The sequence below is a fragment of the Balaenoptera borealis genome (genome assembly GCF_965194805.1).
Source record: "Balaenoptera borealis genome assembly, chromosome: 4".
Lineage (NCBI taxonomy): Eukaryota > Metazoa > Chordata > Mammalia > Artiodactyla > Balaenopteridae > Balaenoptera > Balaenoptera borealis.
In genome coordinates, this window is record NC_138861.1 from 86396851 (window position 1) to 86418471 (window position 21621).

At 40.1% G+C, this 21621-nt stretch overlaps 1 protein-coding gene and 1 long non-coding RNA gene across 2 annotated transcripts in view; one reads left to right on the forward strand and one right to left on the reverse strand.

The window, feature by feature from the left end:
* Window positions 1–797: 797 nt before the first annotated feature.
* Window positions 798–2501, reverse strand: LOC309628104. The gene is made up of 2 exons (XR_014244165.1): window positions 1756–2501; window positions 798–1154 (listed from the first exon to the last, which is right to left on the reverse strand). It is a non-coding gene; the product is annotated as an uncharacterized lncRNA (long non-coding RNA).
* A 4-nt stretch (window positions 2502–2505) lies between these two features.
* Window positions 2506–21621, forward strand: part of UGDH (UDP-glucose 6-dehydrogenase) — a 29531-nt gene continuing 10415 nt past the window's right edge. The window contains exons 1-3 of the mRNA XM_082390692.1: window positions 2506–2801; window positions 9617–9785; window positions 19120–19221. Coding sequence (XP_082246818.1) covers window positions 9624–9785; window positions 19120–19221 — 264 coding nt within the window. The 5' untranslated portion in view covers window positions 2506–2801; window positions 9617–9623. The remainder of the gene's footprint in view (window positions 2802–9616; window positions 9786–19119; window positions 19222–21621) is intronic.

The following is a 21621-nucleotide window of genomic DNA, read 5'->3' on the forward strand; positions in this document are numbered from 1 at the left end:
GATGGGGGGGATGGGTGAGGGGTATAACTTTTATTCCCTGATCATCTCTTGAGTCTGTTCTTTGCTCTAAATCTCCATGACTACTACCCTGGACATGCTGCTTCTAATTCTTGATGACTATAATTAGCTCTGAATTGCTCTCCCTACATTCATCCTTTTTATTCCTCTAACCACCCTCTTTGTTTCCTCTAGTTAATACCTATGTTTCCTTTAGGAGCTTAATTATCAAAACTTGAAGAAGCATCCCTGACCTACTATGTTGGATACTTGTTGTGTATTCCCACAAGACTATGTGTCTCTCCTTAATAAAGTTATAATTTTACATGTATCTGTGTGATTGATGTTCCCCACAGAGAGTAAAATTTACGAAGGCAGGGAATGTATCATTCTTTTCTTTTTTTTTAAAGCTTTTCCCTTTTTTAAAAAAAATTAATTAATTAATTAATTAATTAATTAATTTATTTATTTATTTATTTATTTATTTATGGCTGTGTTGGGTCTTCATTGCTGCTCACGGGCTTTCTCTAGTTGTGGTGAGTGGGGGCTACTCTTTGTTGCGGTGCAGAGGCTTCTCATTGTGGTGGCATCTCTTGTTGTGGAGCACGGGCTCTAGGCGCGCGGGCTTCAGTAGTTGTGGCTCGTGGGCTCTAGAGCTCAGGCTCAGTAGTTGTGGTGCAAGGGCTTAGTTGCTCCACGGCATGTGGGATCTTCCCGGACCAGGGCTCAAACCCATGTCCCCTGGATTGGCAGGCGGATTCTTAACCATTGCATCACCAGGCAAATCCCAGAATGTATCATTATTTTTTTAAATTTATTTATTTAATTAATTTATTTTTGTCTGCATTGGGTCTTCGTTGCTGCTCACGGGCTTTCTCTAGTTGTGGCGAGTGGGGGCTACTCTTCGTTGTGGTGCGCGGGCTTCTCACTGTGGTGGCCTCTATTGGTGCGGAGCGCTGGCTCTATTCAGTAGTTGTGGCACGCGGGCTCAGTAGTTGTGGCTCGCAGGCCCTAGAGGGCAGGCTCAGTAGTTGTGGTACACAGGCTTAGTTGCTCTGCGGCATATGGCATCTTCCCGGACCAGGGCTGGAACCTGTGTCCCCTGCATTGGCAGGCGGATTCTTAACCATTGCGCCACCAGGGAAGTCCCTGTAATTCTTTTTAAAAAAAAATTTTTATTAAAGTATAGTTGATTTACAATGTTGTTAGTTTCAGGTGTATAGCAAAGTGATTCAGTTATTCATATATATATATATATATATATATATATATATATATATAAAATTTTTCGGATTCTTTTCCATTATAGGTTATTACAAGATCTTGAGTATAGTTCCCTGTGCTATACAGTAGGTCCTTGTTGGTTATTTACGTTATATACAGTTGTGTGTATATGTTAATCTCAAACTCCTAATTTATCCCTCCCTCCCCTTTCCCCTTTGTTAACCATAAGTTTGTTTTCTATGTCTGTGAGTCTACTTCTGTTTTGTAAATAAGTTCATTTGTATCATTTTTGTTTTAGATTCCACATATAAGCAATATCATATATTTGTCTGATTTACTTGGCATGATAATCTGTAAATCCATCTAGATGATGTAATTCTTAATCTAAGGAGAGGAAATAAAAAGTCATAACTATGCTTTCTTTAAATGTGACGTTTAAGATGACCTTGGAGTGGGGAAACAGGAACAGAACTGCTCTCACTAAAAGTGGGAGACTCCATACGTTAATTTCACTTCCTCTTAGGCGGCACTTACATCTTGCATGCTCTCTGCTATATATCATGCACAGACATCTCAGATCCCGAATTTGGCAGGAGTATTTGGAAAGTGTGCCTGGAGGGCTGTCCCACTTCTCTACCCAGGGATCAGGACGGGGATCACTAACTGGTCCAGTCATGACGGGACTCAGCATCCTTTTGACGTAAGGCGCCTCCTTCCCAGAGGCGGCGAGTCGGAGGTAATCTGACTAAACCCTGGGCCGCGGGCCCGGAGGGTGCGGCGGACCCATGGGCCCGGAAGGCGTGGGAGTGGAGTAAGCCGCTGGCCACGTCTGATCCACAGGGTCTAGGGGGCCGAAAGACGAGGCAGGCCCTCTAAGCTGCTGGGGAGACCGGAAAGGGGGCCTGGACCTTCCGGTCCCCCTGGGCCGCAGCCCCAGAGTATGGCTGACCTGGCGCGCACGCGGCACCACCTCAGCGCTGTGAGGCAGGATGGGGACACAGAGAGGGAAGCGGGGGCCAGACGGCAAGAGCGGGCTTTGGACTACCGGGAAACTACAACCTGACCTAGGCGTAAGCAGGCGCCTAGCCCTCAGTCCTTAGCCGACCCCGCGGCGCACGCAGCTCTGCCCAGCGCCGCTCGCGGCAGGGGCGGGGCCGCTGAGCTGGCCTGAGCGGATTCGCCCAGGCTCGGCCGGGGGGGTGGGGCCCGCGGGGCCCGCCCCTCCCAGCGACGACTAGTCACGCCCCCGCATCCACCGCCCCTGGGCCCGGCAGGAAATAGGGGCGGGCCCCGGCCTACAGTGGCGGGAGGGGGAGTAGGGATGCAGCGGAGGGCACAGGCCGGGAGGGTCTTGGCTGCGTGGGAATGAAGCCTCCGCCTTCTCGGGTGGAAACCTTTAAATACGGGCTCGGGCCCGGGACTCGCCGTGAGGTGCTTGGCAGCCCGAGAGGGGTGTGCGCTGAGGGGAGAGCACACGGAGCAGGGCGCGAGTGCTGAAGCTGCGGCTGCGCGGCCCAGAGCGAGGAGCTGTCCGAGCGGTAGGGATTGGAGCGGTTACCGCTGTCTGTGCCTGGAAGTGGGTAAGCGCCTTTCCCGGGCTGGCTCCGCCACCCCGTGGGGATGCTCCCGGGTCCCGGCGGGATGTGGAAGGAGCCGGGCGGGGTGTGCGCGCTGCTTCCAGTCGCTCCCTGCGCTCGGTCCCAGGCTCCCAGTGTCACGACCCCCCGTCTCCTCTTTTGGGCTCTGGGCGGGAATAGTCTTTTGGATCTGCTGCCCTGGAAGAGGGAGAGCTTGGGCTTTTAATTCAAGACTCGCGAGTCTTCCAACCGCTTCTCTTTCTGCTTCTGCTTTTCCTTACTTTCCGACTTAAATGAGATTTCCCTGGCGCCTCTGAAAGCCGAACGTCCACCAGAGGAAGTGGTCCTCTGGTCAGGGACCCCATTTTGGTCTCAAAATCATAGTCTTTTGTTTGTGTTTAGAATCTGCTCACATGGAGGGCTGCTGCTTTCCTCACGTCGCTGGTCTCCCTTCTTAAGAAACTAAAGAGCAAAGGAACCAGAGAGCCCTTCTGAAGGCGAAATCCTAAGACATTCATTCTGTCGTGACATCTGTATGGGCTGTCCTGGAATCCATGGTTGGCCGTCACACTATATAATGGCTTTATTTCATGTTAGGGAAGGCCTTTCTTGGGTGATTCAGGAGATTGCGTTTGTGTGAGACCTTGAAAAATTATGCCTCTTTATATATAGGAAAATAATTGAGTAAGGTCGAGAATTCTGGTATATAGAAAAGAGGGATTCACTGGTAGGGAACTTTTCAGGGATATACAGAGGAATAGCTGTTCATTGACTGCCTGCCCTCAAAGACACAGTGAGTCTTTGAGTTTCTTCAAATCCCCTGTGAAATGGACAACAGTAGTCTGGTCTGTTTCTTGGGAGATGCGGGGAGCGGGGGGTGATTCTGGAAATGAAAGAGGTTACTGTCTGCTCTGATATGTGCTTGTTAGTGCCGAGCATCTGGTTTAAGGTAAGGGATAGACAACCCTGATTGAAAGGATCTCATTTCTTCTATTGCTGTACTACTCCTTTCTCCAACATAAAACCTGTAACCAATAAGCATAATCCATCTTCTCTCTTGCTATTTCCACAGCTTTACATGATACCCTTTAGATATGCGGTTAACAGTTTTTCTCACTGATTAAGTATTTTTCCCGGGTCAGGCATCTGTTAGTATTTAATTTTTGGAAATGTCTAAGATAATGTGTGAAGTTGATGTATCCAGCTATAACGTCCATTGCCTTAGATACTGGGTAATTATACAGAGTATACTGAAGAGGGGTGGAGGTGGAGGGATTATATTCAGTTTAGATTGTAATAGGAGCTTCGCTCTTTGTTAGCCGCATCTTTTAGGTTGAAATATTGATCTGAATTTGTAAAATTTTAGATGAAAAGTAGTTTTGGAATGGCCTGGTTTGCTGTGACTTTCCCAAAATACAGAGGTAAAAACTCATTTCAAACTGACTCATTCAGTAAGCAAACATTCCCATTTCCCTGACAACACAGTAGAGGGTCAGAAGGTAAATAAAGTAGAAATAGAAAATAGAATCAGAAGATATCTGTGTCAGGCAAAGTATATCACTAACACTGTACCAAGCTCCATATTAAAGCTTATTGAAGATCTTGTTGAAACTTCCAAGTGGTAATTTATTTGGACTTGCACAGATTGTACATCTAGCTTCTTCAGTAATTTTCCCATTGTCATTTGCGAGCCATACTTCATACCTCATATGAAAGAGCAACGCAGGGGTACCCTAAAACACATGCAGTTCTATACTACAGACCCACCTGCCATCAATAGTTTACCCCAGCTGCCGTCTGAAAGGCAAGCTGAATATGGCGTGGCAACCAAGGTAGATAAGAAGTAACTCTGAGAAGACGTGCTGAAGTTCTACCTAAAGAAGAAAGATTGATAGGATTGTGGACAGTCTGCAAAAATACTCTGATTGAGCATCTGAGATAAAGATATTCAAATACCAGTCTTCATCTCAAAAAGATAGGCCCTTATTGAGTTACTCATTCAATTAATATTTATTGAGAGCCTACCGTTCTAGGTGCTGAGGTGAACAGCAGCAGAGAAGTGTTAGCCTGTGAGTACCTTATAAAACTCTTGAGCCCAAGAGTTCATCATGGGCTCAACCCATGTTCTGGTTCACCCATGTTCTGGTTGAGACTGAGGGCGTAGGCTGCCCTTATAACCTCTTGGCTATGGATTAAGTGGTAACACCACAAGATCCTCTGGTCCAAAAATCCTTTGAGATTTCACTTTTTAGGTATTCCAGGTATACTGGTTTTGATTAGAGAGGCCACCTATCCAGTAAGGGGTTACTGTGAGTGGTAGTCCAGGTTCATCAGTTCAGGACTTGATCTTCAGCCTTGCAGATCTGGAAGGTTGATTTTTGTTTTTTCCTCCCGCAAACCTAAGGGTTAATGAGGCTTTAGGTAACTTATGATGACTAAGCTCATAAGAGACTGATGGATACTCTAGAATGGAAACTTGCTATTACAGTAGGGAAACTTTATTCCAGTGTCTGGAATACTTATGTCTCAAATCCAGGCCATCCCTTTCTAGTATTATGATTCCTGGCAATCTGAACTCATAAGGCCTAGTGGAATCAGAACAAAGAATTTGGGGGGAATATGCCATCCAAGCATTGCGAAAGCTTTTTTCTTGCCCCACCTCTCTGAAACCAGAAAACTTCTGACTTCCAGATTCTGTGTCACTCTTTAGAAGCGCTGAAATAAACACTGTGTCATTCTTATTCATATTCTTTTTTTTTTTTAATTAATTATTTTGGCTGCGTTGGGTCTTTGTTGCTGTGCATGGGCTTTCTCTAGTTGCGGCGAGCAAGGGCTCCTCTTTCATTGCGGTGTGCAGGCTTCTCATTGCGGTGTCTTCTCTTGTTGCGGATCACGGGCTCTAGGCTCGTGGGCTTCAGTAGTTGTGGCATGGGGGCTCAGTAGTTTTGGCTCACGGGATCTAGAGTGCAGGCAGGCTCAGTAGTTGTGGCGCACGGGCTTAGTTGCTCCGCGGCATGTGGGATCTTCCCGGACCAGGGCTCAAACCTGTGTCTCCTGCATTGGCTGGTGGATTCTTAACCACTGCGCCACCAGGGAAGCCCATCATTCTTATTCTTTTTTTTTTTTTTTAAGACTTTTTCCATCATTCTTATTCTTAATGCCCCTTTTCCAGGCTCCAAGCTGATCATTCCCTTTGCCCCCTCCCCCTTTATTTTCTTCAGTGGAGTTTATTAGATTTTAGCTAATACATTAATGCCTTGATTGTTATGGTTACTTTCAGCTGTGTTACCTGAAGTTATTAAATTATAGCCTCATGGATTTTTATGGTCATGCTTTCCTGAAAGGGGCATTCAAGATCCACTTCCAATTCATTTCCACCCTGAGACAATTATTACCTCTCACTACTTCTTAACACCCACGTTTTTGTGCAACTAGGCAGATCTCACTTCTTTGGACTCATTTCTTTTTTTTTTTTTTTAATTTATTTATTTTATTTTTGGCTGTGTTGGGTCTTCGTTGCTGTATGCGGGCTTTTCTCTAGTTGCGGCGTGCAGGCTTCTCATTGCAGTGGCTTCTCTTGTTGCGAAGCACGGGCTCTAGGCGCGCGGGCGTCAGTAGTTGTGGCGTGTGGGCTCAATAGTTGTGGCTCACGGGCTGTAGAGCGCAGGCTCAGTAGTTGTGGTGCACGGGCTTAGTTGCTCTGCAGCATGTGGGATCTTCCCGGACCAGGGCTTGAACCCGTGTCCCCTGTATTGGCAGGCGGATTCTTAACCACTGCGCCACCAGGGAAGCCCTGGACTCATTTCTGTATATAAGTCCTTATTTATTTCCTTCCTGTCAACTGGAATGCCCTCCCCACTTATCTTTCCTTTTAAATCCTACTCATTCTTTAGGTCAAGCTTAGATTTTACATTTGCCTTGATATAGATACTTTCTTATTTTGATTTTTCCCCCCTCTGGACTTTACCCCTCATTTTGTCATTTAATTGATTATACTGCCTTGTGTAATTTAACCATGTTACCTGGATGCAACTAACTCCATTTTATCTTTTAAGTCAGTTTAAAAGTCACCTTCTCAGAGAGTCCTTCTTTAACTACCCTAACTAAAATAGTCCTTTCCCCACATAAAATCTTTCTCTTTTAGCTACATGTTTATTTCCTTTATGTGGAATTTACCACAACTGCCATTATTTTGTTTGTGTGCTTTCCTACTAGAATATAAATGTAAAGGTAGGAGATGTATCTGTCATGTTCACTGTTGTATCTATAGTACATAGAACAATAGTGGCTGTTACATAGTGGGGTCTTTAATAAACATTTTTCAATTGAATTATTCTCTGAATAAATTGTTAAGTACTTGAGTGTCAGGACCTATATTATTCTATGGCCAAATTCTCTGCTGTGCCCACACAGTAAATCCTTAAATTGGGAATATTAATTTTTCATGAGTGAGAAGAAGGGAATAAGCCTGAAGCAAGTTGAAGCAGTTTTTCTGAAACCAGATGCCAAGACTTGTCTGCTGTAGAGGTGGGGACAGCAGCAGTGAATGCTGGAGACACATCTTTGGTAAGCCTGCTCCAGGCCAGCTGTCCCTCCCACAGGTGGGAGCTTTTCAGAACATCCGGCTCAGTCTTAGCCACTTAGCAATCCCAGTGCAGTCTATCTCCCCATGCATTCTCCTCATGTATAGGGCACTTGAGGCCTGGAGAGTGTGAAGGGCAGAATTGAAAAGCAGAAGAAGGGTGAAGGAAGATATATGGTTGCTAAACGTAAATTTTTCTAGGCTCAGTGTTTTTGCTAAGGTGAATCTTGGAATACTAATAAAGAGGTTGCTTGTAGAAGCAAAGTAGAGGGTAGCAAAGTAGATGTGGATGGAGTAGGTGTGTGGCTTCTGAGTGTTTACCTTGTTATAGAGATTTAATGATTTTTTTTTTTTTTTTTTTTTGCCTCACTGCCTGGCTTGTGGGATCTTAGTTCCTTGACCAGGTATCGAACCCGGGCCCATGGCAGTGAAAGCGCTGAGTCTTAACCACTGGACCGCCAAGGAGTTCCCCAGATTTAATGTTTGAGTCATATGAATTATTACCTATTCAAAATAAGAATACATTTAAAATATTTCTTTGTATGTATATTGCTAAGACTATTTCTTTCTTTTGGGGAATCATTAGATTCCAAATTCTGTTCATATTTACTGGTTTACTAAAATTCCATTTCTTTTAGGTTATTAAAAAGTCATTAGAGGGAATTCCCTGGCGGTCCAGTGATTAAGACTCCGCTATTGCGCTGCCGGTGGGGGTGGGGTGGAGAGGAGGGGCTGGTTTTCGACTCCTGATCTCGATCCCTGGTCGGGGACCTAGGATCCCACAAGCCATGCGGCCAAAAAAAAAAAAAGTCATTAGAGATCAGACTCTATGAGTTGATATCTGCTAATCATAACTGCTAAAGATCAATTTATAAGCCAGATTACTTGCTTATTAACACAGACCAGGATACTTGTATGGGTTGTCAGCTCATTCTCTTCCAGTTGGGAAGTCTACCCAGAGAACCAATGAAGATTAGAGCATTGTTTGATTAATACAGATTCAGACCAAAGGGAATTGGATCATCTTAATTATGTGCTTTGTGTATCTTTTTTCATAATAGGGATGTACTTGCCAGGCATTGTAATTAGATCAGCCTTCCAGAGTACCTTCTCTGACCCATGCAGGAATATACTAACAAATTCTTAAACTCTCTAGGACAAAAATTCTAAGAATTTTATCAGTTTGACAGTTCTCGTTATCATTACTGAATAAACTGAGATTCTTACATATAACTCAGTCCCTTGTCATTTTGATTCGAGTGAATCAATTCACTGGTTTTTGAAAAACCCATCAAAATCTGTGTAACAGCTTTGCTAACTACAGAAATTACTTTCTTTTAACCATCGCCTGGTTTCTGATTAAAGTTGAAATAGTTTAAGTTTAAGATCATTGTCCAGTACCTAAAAATGAATTGCTGAAACCAAATTGTGCGGGGAATATAATCTCAGAGGCCAATTCTGGACTTAGGAACTAATCTTTTTTTTTAAAATTAATTAATTAATTTTTTTTTTTTGGCTGTGTTGGGTCTTCGTTTCTGTGCAGGGGCTTTCTCTAGTTGCGGCAGGCGGGGGCCACTCTTCATCGCGGTGCGCGGGCCTCTCACTGTCGCGGCCTCTTTTGTTGCGGAGCACAGGCTCCAGACGCGCAGGCTCAGTAGTTGTGCCTTACAGGACCAGTTGCTCCACAGCATGTGGGATCTTCCCAGACCAGAGCTCGAACCCTGAATTGGCAGGCAGATTCTCAACCACTGCGCCACCAGGGAAGCCCCAGGAACTAATCTTAATATCTGTCATTTTAGTCTAAACCTGTTGTAAAGCTGACCTTTGTACACCAGCATTTAGTTAAGCAAGAATTGCACTGGTGTGTTCACCCTTGAATTTTCCCTCAGCAATCAAAGTTACCCTAGGGTGTTAGAAGATTAAGTAAGGTTTTATTTTGCTTCTTGACTTTCTATATTAGGTCATTATAATCTTTGTGACACTTCTTTAGTAATATCAGTTACTATAATTTTTTCCATGTTTCATGCTGGTACAGCTGAGAACAGGCTAGGTCATCCAGTTGGAATGTTATTTTTTTATTATCATTGTTTTCATAATTCTTAATGCGTGTGCATGTAGGAAATCTTTCCAGTATCTGTCACCTTGACAGTTTTTATAAAGGGTGATGAATGTGCAGTGTGATTTCTTTAAATTTTCTGTTCTCAATAGTTGGACGGTCTTACTGTTTCCCTTCTAGTACAATCATGTTTGAAATTAAGAAGATCTGCTGCATCGGTGCAGGCTATGTTGGAGGACCCACATGTAGTGTCATTGCTCATATGTGCCCTGAAATCAGGGTAACGGTTGTTGATGTCAATGAATCAAGAATCAATGCATGGAACTCTCCTACACTTCCTATTTATGAGGTAAACCATATTAAACAGTGCTTTGTTCTTATGCTCTTTGTTTTCTTACTCTTTTTGCTAAGTAATTTACTTTTAATATAAAATTCTATGACTTCAACTGATAAGAAATTAAATGAAAAAACATAAATACACAATATTATGAACATTACAATTATAATTATGTCAAATATGCCCAGGGAAAATGCCTAGAAAAAAGTATATTGAATATTAATAATGGTTATATTAGTGGAGTGAGATTATGGGTAATTTTCTTATCTTCTCTACTTTCTAATTTTGTTTGTTAGTATGGTTACCATATGGTAATAGTACAATTAAAAAGTGACATCTGTAAAAATTTTAAAACTGTAGATGTTTATAATATTAATTCATGTAAGTATTATATTTTTGGGTGATTGTATTTATATCAGGTAAACCTTGGATGAACAAATGGTGTCTTTCATATTCAGTGTTTAGTATCACAAATTTGTTTAAATTGGAATTTCAAAATTTCTGTGAATTTAGAGAACTCATAGTTAGGAAAATATGCCTCTATTTTATTAAGCAGGGTTCCATTTTTAAAAAGTTTCACTGTAAAATGAGTTCATGATATTATGCTTTTGACATACAGAGAAGCACTTGAAAATTTGAGGGTAACATTTTCTCTCCAACATTAATATATTCTTTTCTTTTTTTTTCTGAAAAGTTTTATTATTTATAAGACTCTTAGTCTTAAGAGTCTTATAACCATAGTCTTTAAGTGATCTTTAGAAGGGGAAGTCTCTGTAAGATAAATCTGCCTGCTATTTATAGACCTATGAATAGAAATCCATGAAAAAGTAAAAGATTAGTAGCCACTTAACATCACAGGTTTACCAATATCTGAATCAGACTTAGAATTAAAAAAAAAAAAACGCCCTCTGTGTGGTAGCTTCTGTTTGTGCTTTACCCTTTCTTCTTCTACCAGATTAACTTCCCATAATAGTTATTTAAATATCTCAGTGTTATAGCATTTCTTTTCCTGTTATATAAATATAACACTACTATATTAGGTCTTGGGGAATTTTTAAAAACATTTTGGAAAGATAACTTGATTAAGAGTTTTATAATTCTGATATCCATAAAAGGGCTGCAAGTCATCGGAAACCTTGTGAGCCATATTTATATCCAGTCATTCAGTAATTAATTATGCCAGCAGTATACTCTACTTTTCAAACACAGAATGTACCAGAATGGCTAAAATTATCACTACTGATAATACCAAGTGCTGACAAGGGTTTAGGGCAACTGGAATTTTATACACTGCTGGTCAGAACGTAAATTGATACAGCCATTTTGCAAAACTGTGCAGCAGTATTTACTAAAGCTGAAAATATGCATATCTGACCCAGAAATTCAACATGTAGGTGTATATCCAACAGAGAGGCATACATTTATGTGCCAAAAGACAGGTATTAACAGTGCAATTCATAATGACCCCAGATGGGAAACAACCTAGATGTTAATTAGCAATAGAATGGATACATAAATTGTAGTATAATCCTGCAGTAAAATACTATACTGTGTTTAAAATCCATGAAACTACTCCTGCATGCAAGCATTTGTTTAAATTCTCACAAAAGTAATGTGTTGTCAGACACAAAGTAGTCCATGCTGTATAATCCCATTTGTATAAAGTTCAAACATAGGCAAACTAATTTCTGGTGATAGTATTCAGCATGATGGTAGTTTGAGGGGTTGTAGAGACTAGGAGAGGGCATACTGCAGGCTCTGATTTACTGTTTATGTTTTTTTGGGGTTTTTTTGGCCATGCTGCACAGCTTGTGGGATCTCAGTTCCCCAACCAAGAATTGAATCCAGGCCTTGGCAGTGAAAGCCTAGAATTTTAACCACTAGCCAGCAGGGAACTCCCTGTTAATGTTCTTCTAATTCTTGTATGGATAATGGTTACACAAGTGTATTCACATGTGAAAATTGAGCTATACACTTTTCTATACTAAAATATATACACTTTTCTGTATTTTTGTTTTACTTCAATAAAAATTTTACATAAAAACAAAATAAAAAGGTTATCTTGAGCTAGAAAAAAGTATAAACTATCTATAATATATTGGATTTAGACGTTTTTCTTGGAGAAAACAAAAAAATTAGTTGCCAGGCACATTCTCTGGCCAGATTCTTATTATTAGTACTATTTCTATTATTTGAAATCTGAAACTCTTTTTCCTAAGACTTCAGTGCTTTAAATTAAAAATAGTGTGTTTGGACTTGCCTGGTGGCACAGTGGTTAAGGATCTGCCTGCCACTGCAGGGGACGTGGGTTCGAGCCCTGATCCGAGAAGATCCCACATGCTGCGGAGCAACTAAGACCGTGTGCCACAACTACTGAGCCTGCACTCTAGAGCCTGCGAGCCACAGCTACTGAAGCTCGCATGCCACAACTACTGAGCCCATGTGCCACAACTACTGAAGCCCGTGAGCCTAGAGCCCGTGCTCCGCAACAAGAGAAGCCACCACAATAAGAAGCCCGTGCACTGCAGCGAAGAGTAGCCCCCTCTCAAGGAAATTAGAGAAAGCCTGCACGCAGCAACAAAGACCCAACGCAGCCATAAATAAATAAATAAATGGAAAAAAATAAAAATAGTGTGTTCTACAGATATAGAAAACAAACCTGTGGCTACTAAAGGGGACAGGGAAGGGAGGAGGGACAAATTAGGGGTAAGGGGTTAACAGGTGCAAACTACTGTATATAAAATAGATAAGCAACAAGGATATACTGTGTAGCACAGGGAATTTTACCCATCATCTTGTAATAACCTGTAATGGAGTACAGTCTGCAAAAATACTGAGTCACTATGCTGTAGACCTGAAACTAACACAATGTTGTAAATCAACTATACTTCAATAAAAATAAATAAATAACAACCAAAAAACCCCAAATAAAAACAACAGTAAGCCACAAAAGAAGTGAGAGGATGATCTGAATTTGCCATGTTATACTCTTGTTACTTTTTTAAAAATTAAAAGTTAAATTCCTCCAGGGCTTCCCTGGTGGCGCAGTGGTTGAGAATCTGCCTGCCAATGCAGGGGACACGGGTTCGAGCCCTGGTCTGGGAAGATCCCACATGCCACGGAACAGCTGGGCCCGTGAGCCACAACTACTGAGCCTGCGCATCTGGAGCCTGTGCTCCGCAACAAGAGAGGCCGCGATAGTGAGAGGCCCGCGCACCGCGATGAAGAGTGGCCCCCGCTTGTCACAACTAGAGAAAGCCCTTGCACAGAAACGAAGACCCAACACAGCCATAAATAAATTAAGTAATTAATTAAAAAAAAAAAAACAACTAGTTGTTTATCCTCAAGCAACCGCTCTCGTTAAAAAAAAAAAAAAAAAGTTAAATTCCTCCAAAAAAAATAGTGTGTTCTACATTGATATTGAATCCAATTGGGATATATAGTTAGATTAAAAGAGTTAAGATCTAAGATGATTTTTTTCCACATCTTACTTGTTTTTTCTCAATAACCTAGCTTTTATAAACAAAAGTATTTCTTGTTCTTTCAGTTTTATTTCATGAATAAATTTTTTCTTCTTTAAATCTCTTTAAATAGAATATAAAAGATTTGAAAGTCTAGCTAGCACTGTGCTCATTAGAAGCAACGTCTGAGTTCTCAGAACTCTAATATCCCATAATTGTATTGGCTTTATTTAATGGTTGTAATTATTTGGTCTTTAAAGTCTTATTTTTATCTCATTTTTAATCTGTCTACTTCACAAAATTAGATGATGACAACCGAAGCAGCTATTTTAGTTCTGCACTATTTAGTTGTAGCCTGCAAAGGAAATGGAATCTTAAAAAAAAAAAACAACCCAGCTGACTTTGGAGGTTAAAAACATGGCACTGCTACTTTAAAATTCTAGAAGGAATCTTCTTAACAAGTAGAATGATTTTCCTCTTAGCAAGTAAATGACTTTAGGCTTGTAATTTTCATGTGTCTTTCTTACACATCAGTTGTTAAAAGACACCTGCTTAAGAAATTTACAAATCAGAAGAAAATAAATGATTTCTGTGCCGTGTATTTAAAAAGACAAAACAAAACAAAACAAAACTTGTGGAAATGAACTGTGTGTCCCTATTATCCATGTTCAAAGATATGTTAGGCCTTTGTTCCATTTTTTGTTTATTTTATGTTGTAAAACTAACTATTCCTGCACATTTCCTTGGCCATATAGGAGATGTAAAATGTTATGTGAAATGTCAAACAAGAAGAACTATAAAAGAAGAAAAACAAATGGCAGGTTTAACCAGAATTCATGCTGCTTTCTGAATTCCTTTATTGAGTAGCTTATAGATATTGTTACTACTTGTGATTTTATACTGATCTACCTTGGACAAGGCAAAGAAATATTTTTATTTCCAGAGAAATCTTAGATACCTTTGCAGTCAACCTCCTCCTTAAATTTGTATTCTATTATGCATTAAAAAACACACAAACAAGGGACTTCCCTGGTGGTGCAGTGGTTAAGAATCCACCTGCCAATGCAGGGGACATGGGTTCGAGCCCTGATCTGGGAAGATCCCACATGCCGGGGAGCAACTAAGCCCGTGCGCCACAACTACTGAGCCTGTGGAGCCCGTGAGCCACAACTACTAAAGCCCGTGCGCCTAGAGCCCGTGCTCCACGACAAGAGAAGCCACTGCAGTGAGAAGCCTGAGCACCGCAACAAAGAGTAGCCCCCGCTCGCCGCAACTAGAGAAAGCCAGCAAGCAGCAATGAAGACCCAATGCAGCCAAATAAATACATACATACGTACATAAATAAAATTTTAAAAAAATACCCGGGCTTCCCTGGTGGTGCAGTGGTTGAGAATCTGCCTGCCAATGCAGGGGACACGGGTTCAAGCCCTGGTCTGGGAAGATCCCACATGCCGCGGAGCAACTGGGCCCGTGAGCCACAACTACTGAGCCTGCGCGTCTGGAGCCTGTGCTCCTCAACAAGAGAGGCCGCGATAGTGAGAGGCCTGCGCACCGCGATGAAGAGTGGACCCCGCTTGCCACAACTAGAGAAAGCCCTAGCACAGAAACGAAGACCCAACACAGCCAAAAATAAATAAATAAATTAAAAAAAAAATACACAACCAAGCAGATATTTGTTTTCAATGATATTATAAAAATCTATGGCATTGATTTTTCATTGTAAATACCAATTTTTCATATCAGAGAGTCTCTTTTGGCGACTAATGTTTAACTCCTGGTCACTGATAAAGAAAAGATAACTAATATGTAATTACAATATTTAATGAACTCTTTTGAGTACACAGCCTCCTTGATAGTTGTTCCACCCTCACTCCATTCACTCCGAAACTCACTAGACTAATTGGAGAAGTTTTTTTTTGGCCTTACCCTGCAGCTTCTGGTATATGACCAAGGAATTCCCAAGAGAAATATTTAGAAGGAAAAATGATCAGACTTGATTGTTGATTCAAGAAGGATGAAGTAGAGGAAGGAATCTAGAATGATATTCAAGAATTCAGGGCTGGGGAATTCCCTGGCGGTCCAGTGGTTATGACTTAGCACCTTCACTGCCATGGCCTGGGTTCAGACCCTGGTCAGGGAACTAAGATCCCACAAGCCGTGCAGCATGGCCAAAAAAAAAGAAATTCAGGGCTGAAGATGTAAACTTAAGATTATGCAGGAAGTTAAAAAAATAAATTATGCAGGCAGTAGTTAAAATCAGAGTAGTTGAGCTCTCCCAAGAAGAGCCTGTAGAGAGAACAGCGCATGGGGTCAAAATGCTGATGTTTGATTAGGGGTGGAGGAAGAAATGCCTTAGAGAAGCACTGAAGAGTAGTTTAGAGAAGGTGAACCAAAAACCAGAAGAGTTTTAGTAGCGCAAGCTCCATAAAGATGTGTATGTCTTGATTATGAGTGACGAACACAGTGACCAGTACTTAGTAAGTGCTCAACAAATATGAATATTTGCTGAATGAATGAGTAAGCTGTCAGTTCTGCCAAACACAGGAGAAATAAGAACAGAGACATACTCATGAAATTCGGTATTATGGGGGCCATTGTAACTTTTACAAGAACAATTACAAAAGGTAGGAGATTGAAGAAGTGAGAGAGTGTAGAAAAGGAGTAAGACTCTTCTTTTAAAACGTTTAATTAGAAGGAAATAAAGGGGGTGGTCACCGGAGAGGGACACAGGGTAAAAGCAGTGACTTTTTTTTAAAATTTATTTTTGGTTGCGTTGGGTCTTCGTTGCGGTGTGCCGGCTTCTCATTGCGGTGGCTTCTCTTGTTGCGGAGCACAGGCTCTAGGCGCACGGTCTCAGTAGTTGTGGCTCGTGGCTCTAGAGCGCAGGCTCAGTAGTTGTGGCACACGGGCATAGTGGCTCCATGGCATGTGGGATCTTCCTGGACCAGGGCTCGAACCTGTGTCCCCTGCATTGGCAGGTGGATACTCAACCACTGCGCCACCAGAGAAGCGCAAAAGCAGTGATTTTTAAAAATTATGTTTTTTCCTATGGTTGATAAAGAATCAAGCATGTTAATAAACTAAGGTAGACAAATCACATAGAGAAGGAAAGGTCAAAAGTATAAGAAGAAAGGGGCTAACTGATGGAATAAAGTCTAGAAAAATAGCAAAGATGATGGGATCAAAAACACAAGAAGAGGAATTGGCCTTGAAAGCCTCTTTCTCAGAGACTGGAGGGAAGTAAACAAGGGTGGATGAAGATACTGTTTTGTTGGTGGGAACAGGAAATAAAAGTGACTGAAACGTTGGTCATCTCAATTGTCTGAAAGTGGGAGGCCAGCTACTCTGAAGAAGATGTAGTGGAGGTTGGAGCAGTAATCTCAGAATGAGAGGACAAGTAAAAAGATTACCAGGCTACACTGAAAAAACCCAGATAAATGTACTTAGGGTTCATGAATTTATGTGTTCATTGTGGTTCTTTCTAGTCTTATAGGCTTATATTTTATGGGTCAAAACTATGTTAATAAAAAAGTAGTTATTTTTACCACCTGAGAAGTAAATAGTAATGACTATCAGATGAAATATGGTAATAAGATATTCAATTTTTACTCAGGGAACAGCATAATAGAAACTCTTAATATTTAACAATGAAGGGAATTCCCTGGTGGTCCAGTGATTAGGACTCCGCACTTTCACTGCCAAGGGCACGGGTTCAATCCCTGGTTGGGGAACTAAGGTCCCACAAGCTGCACAGTGTGGCCAAAAATAACCAAACAAACAAAAAAACCAATGAAAACATTCTGTTTTGTGTTGCTATATTTATTGAATAGTCATTGCATTTTTGTTAACTTTGTTCATTAAAAAAACAATGTAATAACTACTTCTAAAAAGCCAAAATGGATAATTTGCTTTGCTTTTTCTGAGTAAAATGTAAGCTAATTTTATCCTGTGAAAGGATCTTTCTTCCATAAAAAGTGCCATATAAATTCTAAATACTAGTTATGAAAATTACATAATGAATCTAATAAGAGGTAGAACCTATATTATCAACTGCTTCTGCATCCATTTTGGATATCTACAAATATCCCATTGATTTTAATGGAATAATGTAGTTGTTCATTTTGAGGTCTTATTAAGACAGTATAAATTCTGCGTTGCTCTGATTTTAGGTTACTTTAATTTAAATGTTAGGAGATTACATAGGATTGAATTAAATCTTCTCTGTAAAATTCCAACTCCATAACCTTTTACTCTTATTTTCTAGAACATAGTCAAAATAACTAAGGAACCAGTTGCCATAATTAGTGACACTATATTCATAGTGCAGTGGTTCATATATTTTGCTGGTCCTGTTATACATTTTAGCCAAACTAATAGAAATTTTGAATTTACATTTTACACTTTCTCTGATTGCTTATGTTAAAAGTCCACAGAACCATGAAGAAAAGTGAATTACCTCTGGATATAATTCTAGACCTGTGCCCCTGAATTGACTTTTTACTTTGCTATATAGTTTTCTATACATCCATAATATTTTGGATATTATTTGAACCTTCTCTCCCAGGAGAGAAGAAGGTCTGTTTTGCTTTGGTTTTTAAGAATTCTTAAACATGTCCTTCCCCTCCATGGTTTATTTGAATCAGAATCCAAGTAAGAGCCATATATTGCAATAGATTTGTATCACTTAAGTGTCTTTTAAGATCACTATATACATATATATAATATATATATATAATATATATATATATTTTTTGGCCTCACTGCACAACATGTGGGATCTTAGTTCCCCGATCAGGGGTCAAACCTGTGCCCCCTGCAGTGGAAGCACAGAGTCCTAACCACTGGACCGCCAGGGAATTCCCTAAGACCACATTATTATTTTTTTTTAATTTATTTATTTGGTCGTGCCAGGTCTTAGTTGCAGCACGTGGGCTCCATAGTTGTGGCTCCAGGGCTCCTTAGTTGTGGCTCCAGGGGTCCTTAGTTGTGTCTCGCTGGAGCCTTAGTTGCGGCATGCAAACTTTTAGTTGTGGCATGCATGTGGGATCTAGTTCCCTGACCAGGGATTGAACCCAGGCCCCCTGCATTGAGAGCGTGGAGTCTTATCCACTGTGCCACCAGGGAAGTCCCAAGACCACAGTATTTTAATCTCTCTTTTTCTCTCTTTGTTTTTCTCTTCAGTTTGTTTATTGAAGAAACCAGGTTGTTTATCCTGTAGATAAACAGATTTTGCTGATTGGACTGGTCTGATCAGATTTAGACCTGATTTTTTTGGGGGGGTGGAGGCAAGAATACTTGTTAGGTGTGTTGTACAGCTCAAAATTCTTAATTATATCTCCTGTTAAATTGTATGGGAAAAGTAACAAATTTTTTAATAGAAGCGTTTCTTATAATGGGACTTAGAAAAAATATATATTTATGTATGTGTAGAGTAAAGACTGTTTCACAACCACTCTGAATGGCCTGTATTCTATGGCCTGAATTCTTGGGAGTAAAAACCTGTATTCTAGTGACAATGCAAAATCAAATGTTTGCTTGAAACCACAAAGACTTTTGACTTTTCTGATGATTATGTTGATACTTGGAGTTAATTGTTAACTCTTATGAAGTAGTCCGGAACATGGTAAAGAATGACATGCCTTAAATTAATCTGCTGCTTTAATTGTGGCAAGTTCAGGTTTGCTTTATTTGTTACATAATGTACACCTGATGGCCTTTGGTACCAGTATAATCTTTGATTTTTCTACAGAGGTGTTATTTGAGAGCAAATCTAGACCTTTAAATTACACATGACCTTCCCCTTAATGAATGTAATTCTATACTATTGGGTTATCTCCTATGACTGGTAAAATGTATGTACAACTTCTTTTCTTTTTTCTTTTTAGCCAGGACTAAAAGAAGTGGTAGAATCCTGTCGAGGAAAAAATCTATTTTTTTCCACCAATATTGATGATGCCATTAAAGAAGCTGATCTTGTATTTATTTCTGTAAGTATTTTCCTTTGCTGTGTGAGTTTTAATGTATTCTTGTCTATATAGAAGTTTCATTGTATTTTAATAGTAAAGCCATTGGTATCAAGCCACAGCATTACTTAGTATAGAGTTGTTCAGTTGAATTTTGATTATCACTAACTTTATCCAACACTTCACCAAACTCTGTAATCATCTGATCATTTCAGATCATTGAACAAATAAGTTCAGAGAAAGTTTCTAATATGAGATCTAGAATTAGGAAGTGCTGGTAACATGTGAGCATGTGTGAGCACATATGGTGATAGTATATGTATTTCATCATTTCTTGTTTCCACTGCGTGGTGGAAATGAGATAAAAAGAATCAGGTAAAGTTTGCTGCAAACTTACAGGCATCTCCTATTTAGATGAGTTTATGTTCCAAAAGTCATTTTAAATTAATTGCTTAGAACTTGGCATATGTTTGTTAGGTTACTAGGCTAGTCCACAGACACCTTCAACTCATAATATGGCTTAACTGTTGTACCTTTGTAATGAAAAAAGTAGAATGAATGCTTGGGAATACACTCTGATAATTCAATATTTGAACCAAGGTAACTTTTTTCTTGCTGTCCTGGTAAACATCTACTCAAATATTCTGTGTGTGATGGTGTAGTTATCACCAATTGGTGGCTGAGCTAAGGTGTTATATGACTCAAGACCTGTACAGCCTTAAGGAATAAAGGGAAAGCCAGTGGTGTGAGCTTTGACTGGGTTCCATGAGGTAAACACTATGGGGTCCATAGAGCAGAGATGATGTTGAATTGATTGTGTACTGAGACAAAATCAGTACTGTGAAGAAATGGGAACTCCAGAAGAAAGTAGTAATGAAACCCTTGGTAAAACTGTTATGAATTCAGTCTCTCTTTTTAAAAATTACTTCAGAGAAATTGGTGCCACTTCTATGACTCACCTACCCAGTCTTCTACTTAAGCTTGCAGGAGGTTAGGGTAGAGGCATAGAAAAGGAGAAATTATTTTGGAGTAGCTAGATGCTTGGAGAAAATCAAGAAGTTACCTTAGTCCAACATTTGGATAACCATAGCCTGGAATAGGAATAGGGGACTTTTCTATACGAAAAAAAATTTTTTTAAGTATCTATTCTTAAGGTAATAGAGTTCACCTTAGTGTGGTCTGGCACAGATAGCTGATTTTACGCTTGCTTCTCTGCCGATCTAGCCTGAGCTGCCTTAAATCTTTCCAAGCTATTACTTTGTGTGCCTGTTAGGGTAATTTATTGTAGTATAACTCCTACCTAGTTCCCATTATTCTCTGCATCATTTTTTTGTGTTTTGTTAAATGTGCTTGTGGTATACTTTTCATTGGGGAAAACACCAAACTTATACAAAAAATGAAACCAACAATATAGTGAACCCCATTGTCAACAGTTTTCATGGCTGATCTTGATTTATTTACTACTTCTGTCCCTTTCCTCCCACCCCAGATTACCCAAATTATTTTTAGGCAAATTCCAGGTAGAAATAGTTTTATACTATTGAATCAGTTTTCAGTTGTTATCTTCAGAGCTCCTTTCCCAGGGAAGCCATCTGATCATCCCCATCTCTGGCATGTTTCACATTATCCCATTAACCATCTTTGCCCTTCTTTGTTCCACTGCACCCTTACTTCCACGTCTAAGTCTTTTCCTAAGTTGTTCCATGCATATAAACAACTTTTTCCTCCTGCTTTTTACACCTCAACCCAATCTTCACGTTTTGATTTATTTTGGCTTGATTCCTTTATTTAGTCTCCCATTAAGTTATAAGCTTGTCAAGAGAAGACAATTGGTGCTACTTACTGGTTCAAAAATTATTCCTACATAGAATTTTAGACTTTTCAGAGTACTTTCATTTTTACGAGAGTGTTCTAAAACTTGTGTGTTAGATTTTAGAGAGTGTGTTATTCTCATTTTCCAATGAGGTCATTGAGACAAAGGCAGCTACACTTCTCCAAGTTTACATGATACAGCTAAGCCAAAACTAAATGCCTAGACTCTGGACTCATGATTTATTTTTCTTTCTATATGATAGTCTTTGTCTACATAGTATTCTGTATCCTGAAGACGCTAGATAATTTCTAGCTCTAATGAGCCAAGAAAGCATTTATGAATGATACTGCAGACATTTAAAAAAACCTATTGATATAGGTCTATAAAAAAGGAGAATAAAAAGGAGTTTAAAGTTTAGTTTTAAAGACCAGGATAATATATTACATACCGTCAAGAGAGGAAGAAAGAGAAAACTTACATTTCATTTCAGACTGTGAACTCCTTTTGGAGTCTCTTTCATCTTTATATCTGCAGGCTTAGCTTGGAACCTGCCTGCCCTGATTCTGACACATATATAGTAGCTCCTCAACAGAAATGTACTGAATGAGTTC